Source organism: Hippocampus zosterae, chromosome 10, assembly GCF_025434085.1.
Source record: "Hippocampus zosterae strain Florida chromosome 10, ASM2543408v3, whole genome shotgun sequence".
Classification (NCBI taxonomy): Eukaryota; Metazoa; Chordata; class Actinopteri; order Syngnathiformes; family Syngnathidae; genus Hippocampus; species Hippocampus zosterae.
In genome coordinates, this window is record NC_067460.1 from 21,560,891 (window position 1) to 21,577,883 (window position 16,993).

Sequence of the window (16,993 nt, forward strand, 5' to 3'; positions counted from 1 at the left end):
TACCCTTCTGTACGACAATTGAACTGTGGAAATTTGGCTTGACGGGTGATCAGTCTAGTGTGCGCCCTGCTTCGAGTCAGTTGGTCTGTTGGTCGGTCTGCTCCAGCCACCGTGTGACATTAAACAGACATAAACAGAAACAGAAGAGAAACTACATGAACGGATTGCATCTCCGGAGATAAGCTATAGCTTTGCGCATGACCGAAACATTGGTGATAAACTGATCTGAGAAAAGGTCAAATGTGTTCAATGATTTCTTGCACTTACTCTACGTCTTGTGATCAATCTGGACTCGACCATGACAGTGCTTCTTTTTTGTAACATTGTTGCGTTTACCATCCGTAATGACCTTATAATTTGTTGGAGACTGCCTCTTTAGTGGTGGTGTTGCATTATGAAATCACTTTTGTATCAATGTGCAATTGGGAATAAGTTTTCTGGAGTTGCGGCAGTGCAGTAAACAACAAATGACATCCTTCACCTTTGCCAACCCGAAACTCTTCGAAATCCATGCGAAGGGTCATGCTGAGGAGGACGCATTAGGATGAGCATGTGTCCTCGGGCTAATGTTTCGAAAATAGACATTCTTGACCATCAGGGACACATCGATCGCTTCTCGCGGCTTCTTCTCGACGTAATGGAATGTCTTCCATAGCCTTTTGTGCGTCACAGCAATTTGGTTTCATTCAAAAGGATCTCTGTGCAAGACAGAGTGGATATATTTAGTTTTCGGATGATCTGTTAGATCTTAAGTTAAAAAAAAAGGACAAAATCCGACTTCAACGGACAGTCAGGACGGCGGAGAAAATCGTTGGCACCGCCCTACCCACTCTTGAGGACTTGCACACTGCAAGAATCAAGACAAGGGCACGGAAAATCCTCCTGGATCCCCCGCACCCTGCCCACCACCTTTTCCGGCCACTCCCCTCAGGCAGACGCTACAGATCCATGCGCACCAAATCCAGTAGACACTTAAACAGCTTCTTGCCTCTAGCCATTAACTCCTTAAACAGTCACTGACGTAGTCACTCTACTTGTACTAGAAAATGGTACTACAAAACTACTGGTTACTCTAAAAAGGTTCAATTATTTTGTTCTTTACGCTGATACTAGTGCAGCGTGTTATACCAGAGACAAATTCCTTGTGTGTTCTACATACTTGGCCAATAAAGACGATTCTGATTCTGATTCAGAAGCCATTTGGTCTCTCTTCTGACTGTACCTTGAGGTTCAATTAACACATTACACCAGGCCGACTGTGCTGAAATGAATGCGGTCCCAGAGCATGATGGGAATATGTGGCTTTTGAATATTGCAACGGTACCTTGAGGATGTGGTAATGGAAAATTCGAGACTAGTATCACAAATCCATACGGATGATCATTACTTTTTTTGGACCACACGGTGTGGTCAATTTTCAGGTAAAGATATTTGACATATTGACATTTCGTCGAACTTTGTCCTGTCAGTTTTGACACTGGCTTAGCTAGGAACTGCACGGCCTATCCAGCCCCATCTAATAAAAAGGGGCTGAGATGCGTCAGGCAGTTTGGTGAATGGCAGTCATCATTTGTACTTTGAAAGACAGTGTCCATTTCATTTGTGTACCGGTAATTGTTTTTTCTTTGCACTGCCACACAGCCAACATGGCCATCAAACACTGAATGAAAAACTCGTATTTTGAGATTTCACACATGACTTTTCATGTCTGGCACAGCAATGTTAAGACTGCGTGCAGGAGACAGATACAGTGCACAGAAGCCCTAGAGACAAATATTTAGATGCGAGTTCTTACAAATGGGATGCTGTAACGGGACAGCAATCGTTTACTGTCAGTAGGATGCAGAAATCATGTTTTGGAAAATGCGTATGAAATTTCGGCAGATGTCCTCTGTGTGGTGCGATGAAAACAACAACGTTTGAATCACTTCAGATTGAGGTACTTAAAAAGTTCGTATAGCCGATGAATCAAAGTGATGGCATTTGGCATGCAGGTGAAATATGCAAGCATGAGTGTTAGCATGAATTGTTGGGGGGTTTTCTGAGACATCCTGAGCATTCATGTCTGGCGTGGATCATGCAACCACCTGGCAAATTATAACCACCAATCGTTCTTTTTCTTCTCTAAAAACATCGACAATGAGGGGAAGGATTGATGTAAAGTGGAAGCTGGGGCTATTATAATGGAGATGTATTTAATCCATACAAATACAACAAAATAATATATGACCTGCATGAAAATTGTGGTATTTTCGTAACATAACAAAGCCAAATCATGACACGGGGAATGTCCAATCTGGCCGCAACACTCTATGGTCGCTATGGTAATGTTTAAACGTGCCTTCAAAATAAGATGCGCCGCAAATACAAAGTGCATGAAAAATACGACTCACCATCACCGCATTTTATCTAGAGTGAGCGTGGGAATCTCACGTTGAGATAAGTCCATCTTTTAAGTAGAACTCCTGATACTGTCTGTTACATTTCACCTTCTTTTTCTTGAAAGTCGTCAGCTCCTCTCCTGTCTCCTGGCTGGGCCGTTTCCCCGTTCCCAAAGAAACTTTCAAAAGACGTTTACTCATTTTACGTGCTCCTGGCAACAGAAGTAATGCTAGTTAATTTTTCTTTCTGTGCAGCCCGGTACCAAATGACTCACGGACCGGTGCCGGTCCGCGGCCCGCGGGTTGGGGACCGGTACCAAATGACTCACGGACCGGTGCCGGTCCGCGGCCCGCGGGTTGGGGACCACTGCATTTATGTCTTCATGTGCACATTTTGAGCATTATGTCTCTGATCCACTGGTGAAAGAAGACTTTGGTTCTCTCCTCTTATAGCTATAACTGCTTCTGGTGTTATATGATTTTATTTTATGTCAACTGTTTTGTCGAGTGCTCTGTTACAGCCACAGCTTCTTGAAAGCGCAATATAAATAAAAATGTATTGCATTGTACACTTTTAGTAACATTTTAACATTTGTAATTGTCCAAGTGTAAAAAAAAAAATAGACCATTTTTAATAACGACTACATCTGAAGTAGAAATGTGGGATCATGACATTATTTTGGGGACGAGTGACTAATCTTTCATGACTCAGTCTCGTCGTTTTGTACCGAGCAGCCAGGATAGCCGCATCCATCGTTCTCATCACATTCATCCATCCATGCAAACAGAGAAACACGCATGATTTGTTCACATATATTTTATAACATTTTTGAAGTACATTAAGTACATTTTAGAAATAGAGGCTACAGTTTATAAAACCTTTCCAGCAGAAATCATTGATGGGCCAGCATCAGCCTTTTTCTTTAGCAGACAGATCTATTTTTTATAGTTCACAAAAAAAATAAAAAACAAGAAAAAAGAAAACGCTACATTGTTCAATCCTGTGCTACCTTTAATATCCCATGAAAGCACCAGATGTCTGCAAATCCTTTTTTATATATAAAATATAAATTATTGAAAAAATATTCAAATGTTTGTGAACTAAATACAATAAAAAAGGATCTCATAACAAAAATATAATATACAAAAAAACATGAAAACAAAAAGGTTTTCCTTCTGAATCCTTTTTTTTTAAATGGGCGATATGCATATGCCACAAACTAAGGGTATTTACCAGCTAACGTTCTTTTAAGACATACAGTAGATCTGTGAAAGTAGAAATTGCTCTGAAATAATTGTGAAAATATCATCAGGTTTACCCCCAGCACCTGGAACGAAAAAAGCCAACTCCATTCTGCAAAAAAATAAAATAAAATAATAATTTGTCAGCGCCAAGTTACGCTTCTTTAAAATGGGAGGCGATATAAAAACAGTGTTTTAAACATGTAGGGGGGGGGGGGGGGGGGGATAACAGTGTCGCTGTTGTTAACCAAACACTTGAAGGTCAAATTGGTGGAGTCCGTGCTACAGATTAAGACGGCTGGACAAACATCTTCCCAATAATACGTCACTTGAAAAGTCAGCGGGAGACCACGAGAAGCTCAATTATACACAAGTCTTTGTGCTCAAGCCGTGTGTGCCTTTTCCATTTCCAAAACTGTGAGAGAATCACGCTCCCCCGTCTTCCCAACTTTTGCGTCCATACACAAAATTGGGTGTCCAAAGACCTCACAAAGCTTTTGGTTGTTATTCCGGCTTTGTCGCTTGCTTATTTGGCCTAAACCACATCTCTGTGGCGCATGATGAAACACAATCTGTACAAATAGACATATCCAAAGCTATTTTCATCAATATGGGTAACATTCAGCTACTGTAAACAATAACATTGTATTTATAAGATGATGCTCAACTTTGGCATTTCCCATAAAAGCCAGTGTACAGCCCTATTTGCCAAACTCATCTGCAACCAGTGACTCCTAATGCGCAAACATAAGTGGATGGAACCATATGCTCCCTCAAACTTCAAATCATCTCTATTCTCATTCTCAAGATTTTCCACATATTTCCTGAGCATGTTCTCATAAGAATTTAGTGGCATTTCCCATCAAAAGTAATGCCCCTCATTCCAGTGAAATTAATATTTTAGGGGGTACTCCGGAAAAAAAAAAATCATAATAATTTTGGGGTCTAGTTAGAGCCAAACACCGTACACTGTGCACTGTAGAGAAATTTAGAGATGGGCATAACAATAAATAACTTCTCGTTATTTAGGCGCGATTGCGTGCAATTGGTTGTGGATGAATTGCATCGTGATGCAATCGAGGCAAAAGAGAGGTATCAAGCAAGGGGATCCAGAACATTCTGACACACAGCGGATTGTGTGAAAAAAAAAAAAAACACAATAAATATTTGATCACTGTCACTAATAATTCCACACAGGAAATATATACATATACCCCAACCAGACACTTACAAAAAAATACTAACTCAACATTCAGTTTCCTTGGAGTCAAAATGAAAGGAATTTGTGAAAATGAAAATGCCCATTTGTACTTGACAGAGAAAATATTTTGTAAGAAATGTTAATCAAAAAGACATAACAGGAAATGTGGAGCTGGTTTACATTAATGAAAATAAATTGCCCCCCCCCCAAAAAAAGTATTTTGTTTGTGGATTGCGATTAGCTTTTAATCCAACTAAATTCTCATGAGAGCATGATTTCCTTCACCTTCTCCCTCTTCACCACTTGCGGCTTTCTTTCTCTCTTATCCACTTTTTCCAAACTCAACACTCCAATCCGCGATCTGCCTTCAGACATTCGGAAGCATTCGTCCCCTCAACTACACATTACCTGTGACGACTAATCAAACACTGCTGAAAAGGACAGTGAACAGACATTTTTTTTTTTAATATATACTTTAAAACAACCATAGATTTCTCCGCAATGATTGTCTAACGTTCGCTAATACTGCTGGTATTTGCACAAAAAACAAAAAAAACCTCAAGAATTTCAGTCAATACAGGAAAGCACACCCCCAAAAAAAGTTTCATAAGCAACGGTTACTTTCAGTCGTCTCACAGACACTCTTGGTATGACTCTCGCGCCGTTGCAATCCCGTCAGCAAACTTCTCAAAGGTTTTCGACAGCTGTTTTTTTTTTTTTTAACCTTCATTGTTGATACATTTTCCAATGTACTTTTTATACGCCTACTGATGGGGTTGCATTGGCTGCTGTCAGCATCAGTGAAATAATACTTAAATCATATTGACGCTTTCTTTTGTTTTTTTTTTTTGGTCCAAGCTGGGAAAAAAAAACAAAATGAACAGTTGCCTGTCTTGGTCCTCTTGTCCTGTGCTCCACCAGCACGGTGCAACCTACATCTGCAAAAAAAATAAAAATACTAGCAGAATGTATATATAATCACACCTCCAACGCAATTTTGGCTTTGTATCCTGTTCAAACTTCATCCAAAAAGCACTACGACGACAAAACTAGTTTAGTCATTAAACACGTTTTTGCCCCCCCCCTCCCCCCCCAAATAAATGTTTGTTAAGCTCACTTAATGAGTGCCAGTCCATGTGGCTTCATTGTCTTGTTTATGTTTGTGCGGACTTTCACTCGTCCGCGTCTGGCTTTACGTCCAACATGGCGTGCAGCTCCTCGGGGGTGTAGCCCAGCAAGCTTTTTAAGTCACAAACAAAACGGTACACGTAGCGCTTCCCCGACGTCTTGTGGATGATGTTCTTGTCGTAATAGTAGCGCAGGCCGCGGCTCAGCTTCTCGTAGTTCATCTTGGGCTTGTTTTTCCTCTTTCCCCACCTGCGAGCCACCTAAAGATGATGGGATGAGTGGATTAGGATTTGCGGTCACGATGATGAAACGATAACAAGAATTGTTATGCAGAAAAATCCGGCATCTTTTACAATCACCGTCGTGGAGCCGAACAAGAATTGCTGCAAAGTAAAAGCCGCGTTTGTTCATGTGGTTAACGACTTAGGACCTCCCAGGGCGTGTGCCCGTGACCAGCAAGGTTGCAACCTCTCACCTCATCTGGGTCGGAAAGCTTGAACTCCCAGCCGTCGCCTGTCCAGCTGATGAAGGACTGGCAAGACTTATCGGTCAGCAGCTCCAGGAGAAACTGCCACAGCTGGATGGGGCCTGTGCCTGCAATCCGCACGAGAAACACAAAGTGTTCCATTTTTTGGGGGCAAAAGTACTCCTCGAAATCCTTTTTTTTATACCCTGACAAAATCTACAACATTCAAGTCGGAATTTCTGGCAAGCAGTTCTGCACGTGGAAGCAATCCCTTGTCTTGCACATCCATCTGGACACTGGGGGTAGGTGACATGACACCAAGACTTTCCTTAAGAAAAGCATCCAAGCCAGGCTGCATTTTGCAAAACTATACATCAAGTATTTCATTGCCGCGCAGCAATCGTTCATTTCAAGTGCGATGATGCACTGAGAAAGAAGAGAAGTCACAATATAACCTCCACCGTCAGCCAGGTGGACTACAATGCGCTTCTTTCATGCACTTAAAAATATCCATATGGGTCAGAAGGGTGTTGAAAGTCAACCGTCTGAGGCAACCAACGACCTCCCTAAAATGTCCTCCGTTGTGTTTTCATTCATCTGGCGGCGACCGCGTCCATACGGAATCTTAAGACAAGTTGCGGTTCTTTTGACAGATTTCTACACCGATGAAATCGCGAAATACAAATTGGATGTGAGGTTTACAATTTATTATGTCATAAAGCAAGAACCGCTTGAAGGCTGATGGCTTAAAGCAGCGGGGCGGGGGTGTGAAAGTAGAACAAAGACCGTTTTAAAGAAACTGCTTTCTTGCCTGTGCAAGTCTCCTGCACACTTTTGATGTTGTGGCTTTTCAGCGTATATACATACTAACCCACCTGCTGCCGAGGCGTGCGTGTTGAAATTACACCTGCGTATGCAGCACACGCTGCCACAGCAACCCCCCCCCCTCCTCCTCCTCCTCCCGCCCAAAAAAAGAACATTAAAAAAGAAATATTCGGGGAAACAAAGCATGCGGGTTTCACACTTCACATTTGTGAGCGTGCGGCTTGTGCTCGAGTGCGGTAAAGACGCATACGGTGCAAACACTGGCTCTCTTTCACCGCTTTGACTCACATTCCAACGTCTGCCGCTGCAACAGCGAGGCCCTTCAGCAGCAAATGGCCACGCTCGTGCATAAAACGCAGACTACATTTTTTTCTTATGAAAAGAGAAATGCTTCCAAAAATATCATACAATGGCCTCGTACTGAAAAGGCGTACAGTGAGGCTTCATATAAGCAGACCCAACCAAAATGGAAAATTTGATTCAACACAGTATCACTGGGAAACAGGCTACGGGGCTAAAATGTTGCAAATGGTGACGAATTATGGTTATTTGAAGAGCAATCAAGTGGAAAAAAAAAAGTTGCAATATTGAATACTTTTTTTTCTTCAACTTACTTTCTCTGATGATTAAAAAAACAAAAGCAGCCATCTATACTGTTGTGTGATTTTTATAAATTATTCATTCATTCATCTTCCGAGCCGCTTGATCCTCACTAGGGTCGCGGGGGGTGCTGGAGCCTATCTCAGCTGTCTTCAAGCAGTAGGCGGGGGACACCCTGAATCGGTTGCCAGCCAATCGCAGGGCACACAGAGACGAACAACCATCCACACCCACACTCACACCTAGGGACAATTTAGAGTGTTCAATCAGCCTGCCACGCATGTTTTTGGAATGTGGGAGGAAACCGGAGCACCCGGAGAAAACCCATGCAGGCCCGGGGAGAACATGCAAACTCCACACAGGGAGGCCGGAACTGGAATCGAACCCGGTACCTCTGCACTGCGAAGCCGACGTGCTAACCACTGGACTACCGGGCCGCCCTTTATAAATTATAAAAATATAAATAGATTTATTTGTGTGACTGCACACTTTATAACTTAAACGGTACTTTCTTGATGTTGGGCACCCCCGACCCCCCTCACCCTTGTCAAAAGTGCCAATGGGTCCCATTACCCATGCAACTATTTTAAACTCAACGCATCTGCAAGGGCTTTCTATATTTTCTTGTTGCCACCAGAACAAACAGCTTCATGCAAAATAGCTCAGTGGCGTGTGAAATGTTTTCTACGCTTGTGAGCATTTCGGCTGAAGTGTGTTCAAGATGATGCGAGGCTGACAGATTGTAGTGCAGGTGGCTGTTGAAATGTCGGTTAGTCAGAGGAAACCATGGAGATGTCGACTAAGTTTTTTTTTTCACGCGGCCACCTCCAAAATAGTGTATCGCGTATCATGTCACCACTTCAAGCTTGTGCACGGCTGTATGAAAATAAAGCCTCGTGATGCTCAAGATTGGTTAAACGATACGGTTATGCAGTGGGGCAGAACTGCATTGCATCCAAATAAGTCGCCAGCTTTATTCCAGCAAGATATTCATCAGATTTGTAAAGCACAAATAGTGAGATCTCATTCTTCTATAATTATGACGACCTGAAAACATATTTCCTGAACTATTATTGACACTTTTAAAGTAGATGTCAAATTACCCTCTAAAAGTTACATTCAGATGTGTTTTGAAGCTGTTGTGTAACTTGCTTGACAATGAAAAGTTTTCGATTATCCATCCCTTCAAAGCTGGCAATGTTCTACTCTTAAAAATACTTCAGTCGGCTCAGCAGCTGTTAAGAAGTATTTTTTTTCTTTTGTGTTGTTTCGAGTTAGACCAGAAGTCACTGCATGGAAGCTGCGAGGCCGAAAACCAACATCAAATGCCCGTGACCTTTGATCCCTCAGGCAGCACTGGATCAAAAACCGACATCAACATGTAAACGATATCACCACATGGGTGAAGGAATATTTCAAAATAGCAACACAGTTCGGTTCTCCATCCGAAAGTGCAACTTAAAATTACGATGCAAAGCAAAAGCCATTTATCAACAACACCCAGAAAGACAACAGAGTGGCAGTGTAGTAAAAGAGTGTGGGTACTAGACTGGACTGCCTGCAGTCCAGACCTGCCTCCCATTGAAAATGAATTTGGCATTAGAAATAATGCTTAATGTCTTATGAAGTGTAAAATATGACAACGCAGACCCACGAATGTGAAACAGCTGAAATCCATCGACAAAGTTTCACCAATTAGTGTCCTCAGTTCCCAAACGTTTATTGAATGTTGTTAAAAGTAACACAGCAGCCCGGGTCCCCATAAAATTCTGAATTAATGATTTTTTCTTTCAAAACAATAAGGTTGATCAGTTTGAACTTTAAATATGTTGTCCTTGGAGTATATTCAATTAAATTATCAGTTGAACGTGTTTTGCAAATTATTGTAGACTTATTTATGTTGAACACAACATCCCAACTCTATTGAAATTGTGTATTTGTTTTGTTAACATCATTTTTTTTTAGGTTTAGAGACTATTATACAAGATGTAGGGCAGGTGGCTGAGTGTTGGCCAAAAGTGGTAGGTTTGAACTACCGGTACATTTTGATCAGAGGAAGTTTGAAGATTTACATTATCTGCCTCGGCAAATGCCACAAAAGATGAAGCGATAATGTGACTCTGGTTGCGTACGAAGGCGGGCATAATTTCAGTTTCAGCAGCGTTGCTGAGACAACCTGGAAAATGTAGGTTGAGATGTGGGCCGCAGATTATAAAAATGGCGATTTGAAGTGCACAAAATCGAAACAGCAAGGGAAAAAAAATGACTGCACAAGCACTCCGTATTTTGAGTCTTTTCGTGTATACGAGTGTGGTTACTTTTATTTCTTGGGTGAAAAGGAGGAGATAAAGGGCATCGGATGCTACGGGCAGGCTTGGAAAAAGCTTCCTTTGACAAAAATGAACTGGCTCCTACGCAAATGAAATGTTACTTTCATCATATTATTCATATTTTCGCTGTATTATTTCATTATAGGTTCAAGTACATGTACAATTACCAAAAGAAAAGTGTTTTGAAGCCATTAGACATCATTCATGAGTCTTTTTCTGGCCATCAATTCAGAAATTAAGGCAAAATCTCTCACAGATTGTGGTGTTTTCAAAGCAGCCGTTTGTGGAGGCAACAGGAATCCTTTCGTTGCCGGTCCGGTAGGAATATAAAATAGAGTAGTGTTTAACTTTTCAAAGGATTTCATCGTAAACCGCTCACCTGTGTATCCTGCAAGTGCCGCCGCCGGAATGACGGGTTTGTCTTTGCTGAGGTCCGAACGTTCCCTCACATAGTCTTTAAAGGTGCCCTTGGGCTTGTGGCCGTGCAACGCCGTGGGGTAATCCTCCGAGTCGAAACTGTCATACGAAGGTACCCGCTGTAGACTGCTGAACGACGACTGGCTGCTCCAGGACTGCGTCAGACGGTCGCAGCTATCAAAGCTCTCGATGCTCTCAAAAGAGTCCTGGCCGCCCAGCTTACCTGCACAGAAATGGGGTCGGTTAAAAGAGTATCGCATTGCGTTCTAATCAATCCTGACCAGAGATGCCAACCCGGACCATACTCGGGCAAGCCAACCTACTAGAACTTTCTGGTGAACGTGTCTCCACCTAGATAGATAATGAGCTAGTTTTCGGCCTGAGATCATGAAACATTTGAACACATCACCACACTCCTCACTTTCGGTACAGTAGTCCTTTGTTTGGTTCAACTTCTGCCTTTTACACCTCGTTGCGCTTGCATAACCACTATTTGGATTTCATTTCAAACGCCGGTAAGTAGACAGTCGCACAAATTGCCTGGCTATTTTTGGGGCTTGGGAAAGATAAGGGCCGCCTTTCATTGGTAAGTCATTAACAAATGACAGATAATGCAGCAACCTTGATTGATGCCCAAATGTTTGACTGGCCAAATTGGAGCCACATGTGGATATCAGCCGAGCCGCAAAAAATACTTTCCCACCAGTGCACAATGCGGGGCTCGAAAGTAACATGTGGTGTGTGGGATGCACGGGGATTGGATCTTGTACATTGCACTGGGGAGGGGGAATTTGTACGGTACACAAGGCGCTTGGGTCATCGGTAGAAACTGAGGAAACAATCCGAGCGTTACCTTATATAAACGTGTTGTCATCCCTGCCACCTCACACAGCTCTTCAACTCCAGCTGATGTAAACATTTTGGCTTTTGTTTCTTTAAATGACTAAGAATGACTCTTCGTAAAACCTCCATTGAAACAAAAAATTCCAAACCGCCAACTTTCACACTCCCTTAGGATATTTGATTCATTATAAGATTAACGAAGGAATAGTATGAACAAAAGGAAAGAAAAAAAAGCTACAATATTCATGTTTTTGTGTTTCTGTGTATCGGTGCCCTCGACCTAGAACCGTTGTGAAAAGCAGATTTGCAGAGACCACGAACCAACCAGATGATCTCTTCTGGTGGCATCGGCATACTCGGATGGACTCAAAACAGCAATGCCACGCACACAAGCCCCTCTGACATGCCTCGCAAACACCTCATGCACATTTCAGAAAAGACCAAAAACAGGAATCTGCGCACGAAAAAGCCATGCAGACCAATCTCAACTCAAATCTCTTCCATGTGTTTCGACGCTTGACCCCCCTCACCTCTGCTCAGACGTCCCACACACATGTTGTCAGGGGATACCACCTCCTGTTTGACAGAGAAGTAGTCACCCTGCAGGGGATTGAGGGGCGTGTCCCGTAGGATGACAGCGGGGTATTCGCTCTCGTACTTGAGTGTCAGTAATTCCTCTGAGCTGATGGGGTGAAGCGTCTGGTAGGACTCTGTGATGAAACTGGGCTCCGAGTATTCAGAGGGGGGAACGCACTGGGCATGCTCGACGCCATAGCCTGAAGATGGTCGGGAGCAGAGAAGAACCAGAACAGGAAAGGGAAGGGCAAAACAGAGGAGTGAGATGAATCTTTTGAGTAAGAGGTGCGATCATCCTTCACGGGATGACTTCAACAACTGCGGCAGATAACGCTAAGCGGACCCAGCCGAGCCTTCATTGATGAGCAATTCGAGAAGAGCACAACAAGACTTTTACATAAACAAAACAAACTGGAAAAAGAAAAACATTCGTCAATCAACATGAACTTTAAGGCAGCGGTTAACATCTACTTTGATTGGCTATCATTCAAAATGAAGGGAATTTTTGCCCGTGCTGCTCAAAACCGTACGAGTTGCTATATCTGGTTTAAGACCCTTTTCCACTGTTGACGCCTGCTGCCCCTCGCATGACGTCAGAGCAGTTAAACGAGGGCATTCTATTTTTCTGAATTAGAGCGGAAATAGAACGTATTTAAAAGGACAAAAGTTTTAGACGAGATTACAAATCTAGGAGCAGATAAAGATTTGCAAAACCGACACTGTATCGCTTTGTATCGAGGGCAAATTCAACAGGACTGGCATTGCCTGTGCCAAGTACTTACTGACAAAGTAGTCTGAGGTATACCGGGATTCCTGGAAGCTGGAGGTCAGTCCGTTGTTGGGGTAATGCTTTGTGTCTTCTTCATGAAAAATACATAAAGAATCAGTTGCTGAGCGTCAGTGACCTCGACATAGATTTTATGTATCGCGTAACTGCATGCAGCATTATTAAATATGAATGACCTCGGCCAATGTGTGCCTTCCTGTTTGGCTCGTGTTACGCTCGCAAATATCGATTAAATGAATACAAGCAAAAGATCACATCCCTTGCGCGGCTTTCTCACATTATGACGTTTTAGCGTCATCGGCCTTATAACCTCTGTGCAAGAAAAGAGCAATCTTACCTTTTTGAAGCATTTCTAAATGCTCCCAAAGGATGTCGCCAACAAAATCAGGCGCTAAGTCCAGGAAGCGCTCCTTGCCCATGGCGCACAGGCTGCCGCCATTCATGCAGAATCTGTCAAAGTCGACGTTCTTCAGACTGAACTCGTTCACAGTCCACGTTAGCCACGCCGCTACGTGGCTTTCCGACCATTGTCTGGGGTCTAGAGAGGAGCAGAAAAGCAGGGATTGCCGTGAATATTTTTACCTTGCGCATTTGACACAAATGTTTACTAACAGTCGGGACAGCTGAATTTTCCAGCGCGATCTTGCCGCACCTGCTGGTGTTTGTCACGGAATTGAACTGCCCACATTCAGTCCACTTCATTCAAACCGTCAAGCATGGGTGGTCGTAAACAAGCAGAAGCTAATGATGGAGCGCCTGTACAATTCCACTGGCCAAAACCAGACAGCGGGACTGTTGTTACCCAGTCGCTGCAGTTGACCTCAATTACGACGCTACGTAATGACTTTGCTGTCTACATTCAAAGGATGTTGCAGTTTTATCCTGAAATGAAACGCACCCAATGTGAGGCCATGTTTTTTTCACGCTATCTACGGAAGGATATGACGTCTTGTATGCGGCACCATTGTGGTTTTTAGGGCTCAGTTTTGGTTCGGTTGGGAACCCCGCGTTTAACAACTCATCGGCGTACAAGTCAACTCTACCTTTGGGAATACCCAGTCGCTGCTGTTCTTTGGTGAAGCCACTGAACGTAGCCTTTAGAGCTTGGGACATCATTTCTTTACTTCCGGGAGTTAGCAGCGGAACATCTCCACACTCCGGATCTGCCAAAGCACAAATTACAAAGAGGAATGAATTTGACAATACTCTGCAAAAGTACTTTGATGAAGTCTATTGCGAATTGCATAATAAGGTTGAAACTTTACAGGTAGCTTCTGTCAAAAACTGTACAAGCATTGCAAAACGTACACGTGACTGTAAATAATGATTACAACATCCTCATCTTAAAAACATTGAACATCACACCGTTGCGTCTTACTACACCTCCTTGATCGCCGATGTACAAACAAGCCATTCATTCATGTTCCGAACCACTTATCACTCACTGATTCAACAGAATTTGATGAAGCATTGTTTCGGGAAGCACACGCAATGTGTAAATGTCTCCCGTATCAAAGGTGTTCTGCTCGCAAATAAACACAAGATGTTTATTTGCCCTTGGACCAAAGGCCAACCTCGACCGCGCATACCTTCAAATATTGGGTGGGTGGGCAGATACCGACGCCTGGTGCCCATCAGTGATACGATGACCCCTTTTTAGCCCTCCTGCAATGTTGCCCCGACACAGTGGACTTACTGTCGCCAGATCGAGCATCGGGTCAAACCCTGGGAAGGGTCAGGGGTCAAGAGATTGAGGTGATGATGTCATCTAGGCTGTCGGCGAGGACGAGCCAAGTTGGGGGTGGTGTGACCTATTCTTGAGGGTCTCAGTCAGACACTATGCTCACTGTTCTCCGCTCATAGCCAGTGGGCACCCAGTGGGGAACAGAACTCTCTTTGATGCCTTTAAACAGTGCCTGATGACTCGCGCCCATCTAATTAGATTGACCAGACTTAAAAAGTGTGGGATACAGTCCAACCAGGGAGATGACAAAGGAACAACGGCCACCAAGATTAAGATATTCTTTATTTGTCCCACACTGGGGAAATTTACAGACTCCAGCAGCAAGAATATGGGTAGAAAGAAGAAAAAACAAACAAACACCGTTACTAGGATGGACTGCAAAAAAAAAAATAACTAATAAAGGTGCCCGTAGGGGAATTAACAAGCAAAAAAACTAAAATTCTGCTTGTTGTTTTGGATTAAAAAAAAAAACACTCAATATATCACATAAAAGAAGCAATCTTTTCAGCATGTGCTAATCACAAAAAAATAAGCTTGAACTTGAAAAGTGTGGAAGATAACATTATATCCAAGAAAGGTTTCCTAATTCCTAGTTGCTTTTTGAGGTGAAATTCATCGAAAGCCAAGCAAGAAGGCAAACTGCTGATTTAAAAAAAAAACTGTCACACCAGCATCAAACCAACATGTTTAGACATTTCCACTGGGCTGGTGGTTTTATCTTCCAGCAATGCGCATGAAAGTGGTGTATGCTTCATGCCATGACCACTCACTGACGTCTCGACCCAGTCTGGAATTCACAGCAACTTTACCTCCCTTCACCCATGTAACCAATCTCTGTCTGTGTAAAGTTCGGTCTGCCTTTTTTTTTTCCAAGTTGTTATCCTTAAAATAAGCGCCCCCCTAAAATGTATGTGATTTAGTAGCATCTCGAAAAAAAGGGTATAACTGTGGAATGGCCAAGTTGGTAATCATAATGTTCAAAGTCAGGATCATATATAATTTGCTGCAATTAAGAGTAAATATCCGGGTGTTACGGGATCATATAAGCTGTCAACACACATTTCCCATCGCATATTTTTACTTGGGGATAAATTGTTAGTACAGTATTGCGCGACATATGCAGACTCAAAATACAAAAACATGCTTTCCTCATCTCCCCCCAAAAAAACTGGCGAAATGTCACATTTGCTGCAATTTGAGATGGCATTGGGGCTCAGACAGTCTATGCTTTGATGTAAAGGCCACGGCGATGGGTGGCTTTTTATTTAAAGTGGATCGAGTCAGGTTTGCCTGCACTTTCCAACTGCTTCAGCCCCCCCAACCCCCACCCCCGTATGCTTTTATCAGCCGCTACAACTTGTAACTTGCGATTGAAGACTTGTGCCCACTTTAACACCAAATCCTCCATCAAAGACATACGGCACTAAGAGCTGCCATTACCCACTCTTTGATGCGAGAAACATGAGAGCTATGGTGAGCGTAAACGCACAACGAGTGCGGTGGGAGGACGTGCTTTTGTTTGCATTTGGATCCTGAGGATCATCCCTTGTTAGTCCCCCACTAAATAATGACATTAGAAATTGCAACAATGGCATTAACAGTAACTGGGGATGAGTGTCTTTTTTCAAAAATGCTTAAAACCCGACTCAAACCAGCAATCTTCCAATTGGTTGCAGGCCACTTTCACTCTTTGCTACAAAGATATTTGGAGTGTATACTTTATACATGTCTAATGGCCAAATTGAGCTATTCTGTATTGAATGCATACAATTTTGTCGTAACCTATCATTGTAGTGTAACAACATTCTGATGGAGGTAATCACTCGACTGATGGCTAAAAAGTGATTTAAGTGCTTTAACAAAAAAAAAAAAAAAAAAAAAAGAAGCATCGCCGAGAATGATTCACGTGAAACTTATCTGCGGCGGAGAGCTAATGTGCAATGCGCATCCATTAGTGACAGTGGCTATGCTAGCATCGTTCTAGGTGCTATCTCGTAAATGATGCCCTGATAGGATTTCAGGGCCTGCGAGTCCCATTAGAAACACAATGGTCAAGTGAGTTCAAGCATCCACAAGTCATCACTTTCCACATTAGACGGTGTGGTTCTAAAAAAGCTTAGCACTTAGCTTACAAACGCGAGAGTGGCTCTGTCAAGACTACGGGTGGAAAATACATTGCAGAATATATAGAATGGTCTCATTTGATATGTCGTCTATTCTGAGCGGGTGAATCAGTCATTTTGGCATTGATTAACCACGCCTCTCTCGCCGATATGCGAGTCACGGGCAGACTGCTGCCTGTGCTCTTTTCACAAAGGGAGTCTGACAAACGTGCAGTGCACTTTTAAAAGATGCGGACTTTCCAGCCATGCCCATTCTCAACAACTAGCAAAGGTTCTGGAAAGACTTAAAGCTGCTAAACTTCATTCATTCATTCATCTTCCAAGCCGCTT

At 42.9% G+C, this 16,993-nt stretch overlaps 1 protein-coding gene across 4 annotated transcripts in view; it reads right to left on the minus strand.

The window, feature by feature from the left end:
• Nucleotides 1–5,653: 5,653 nt before the first annotated feature.
• ets1 (v-ets avian erythroblastosis virus E26 oncogene homolog 1) overlaps nucleotides 5,654–16,993 on the minus strand; it is a 36,023-nt gene continuing 24,683 nt past the window's right edge. For 3 of the 4 annotated variants that reach the window (XM_052078505.1, XM_052078506.1, XM_052078509.1), the window contains 7 exons: nucleotides 13,840–13,959; nucleotides 13,134–13,334; nucleotides 12,792–12,869; nucleotides 11,964–12,209; nucleotides 10,553–10,813; nucleotides 6,428–6,546; nucleotides 5,654–6,212 (listed from right to left, as the gene is read on the minus strand). In XM_052078505.1, the coding sequence (XP_051934465.1) occupies nucleotides 5,997–6,212; nucleotides 6,428–6,546; nucleotides 10,553–10,813; nucleotides 11,964–12,209; nucleotides 12,792–12,869; nucleotides 13,134–13,334; nucleotides 13,840–13,959 (1,241 nt within the window). In that variant the 3' untranslated portion in view covers nucleotides 5,654–5,996. The remainder of the gene's footprint in view (nucleotides 6,213–6,427; nucleotides 6,547–10,552; nucleotides 10,814–11,963; nucleotides 12,210–12,791; nucleotides 12,870–13,133; nucleotides 13,335–13,839; nucleotides 13,960–16,993) is intronic. The other variant, XM_052078507.1, reaches the window with a different exon arrangement.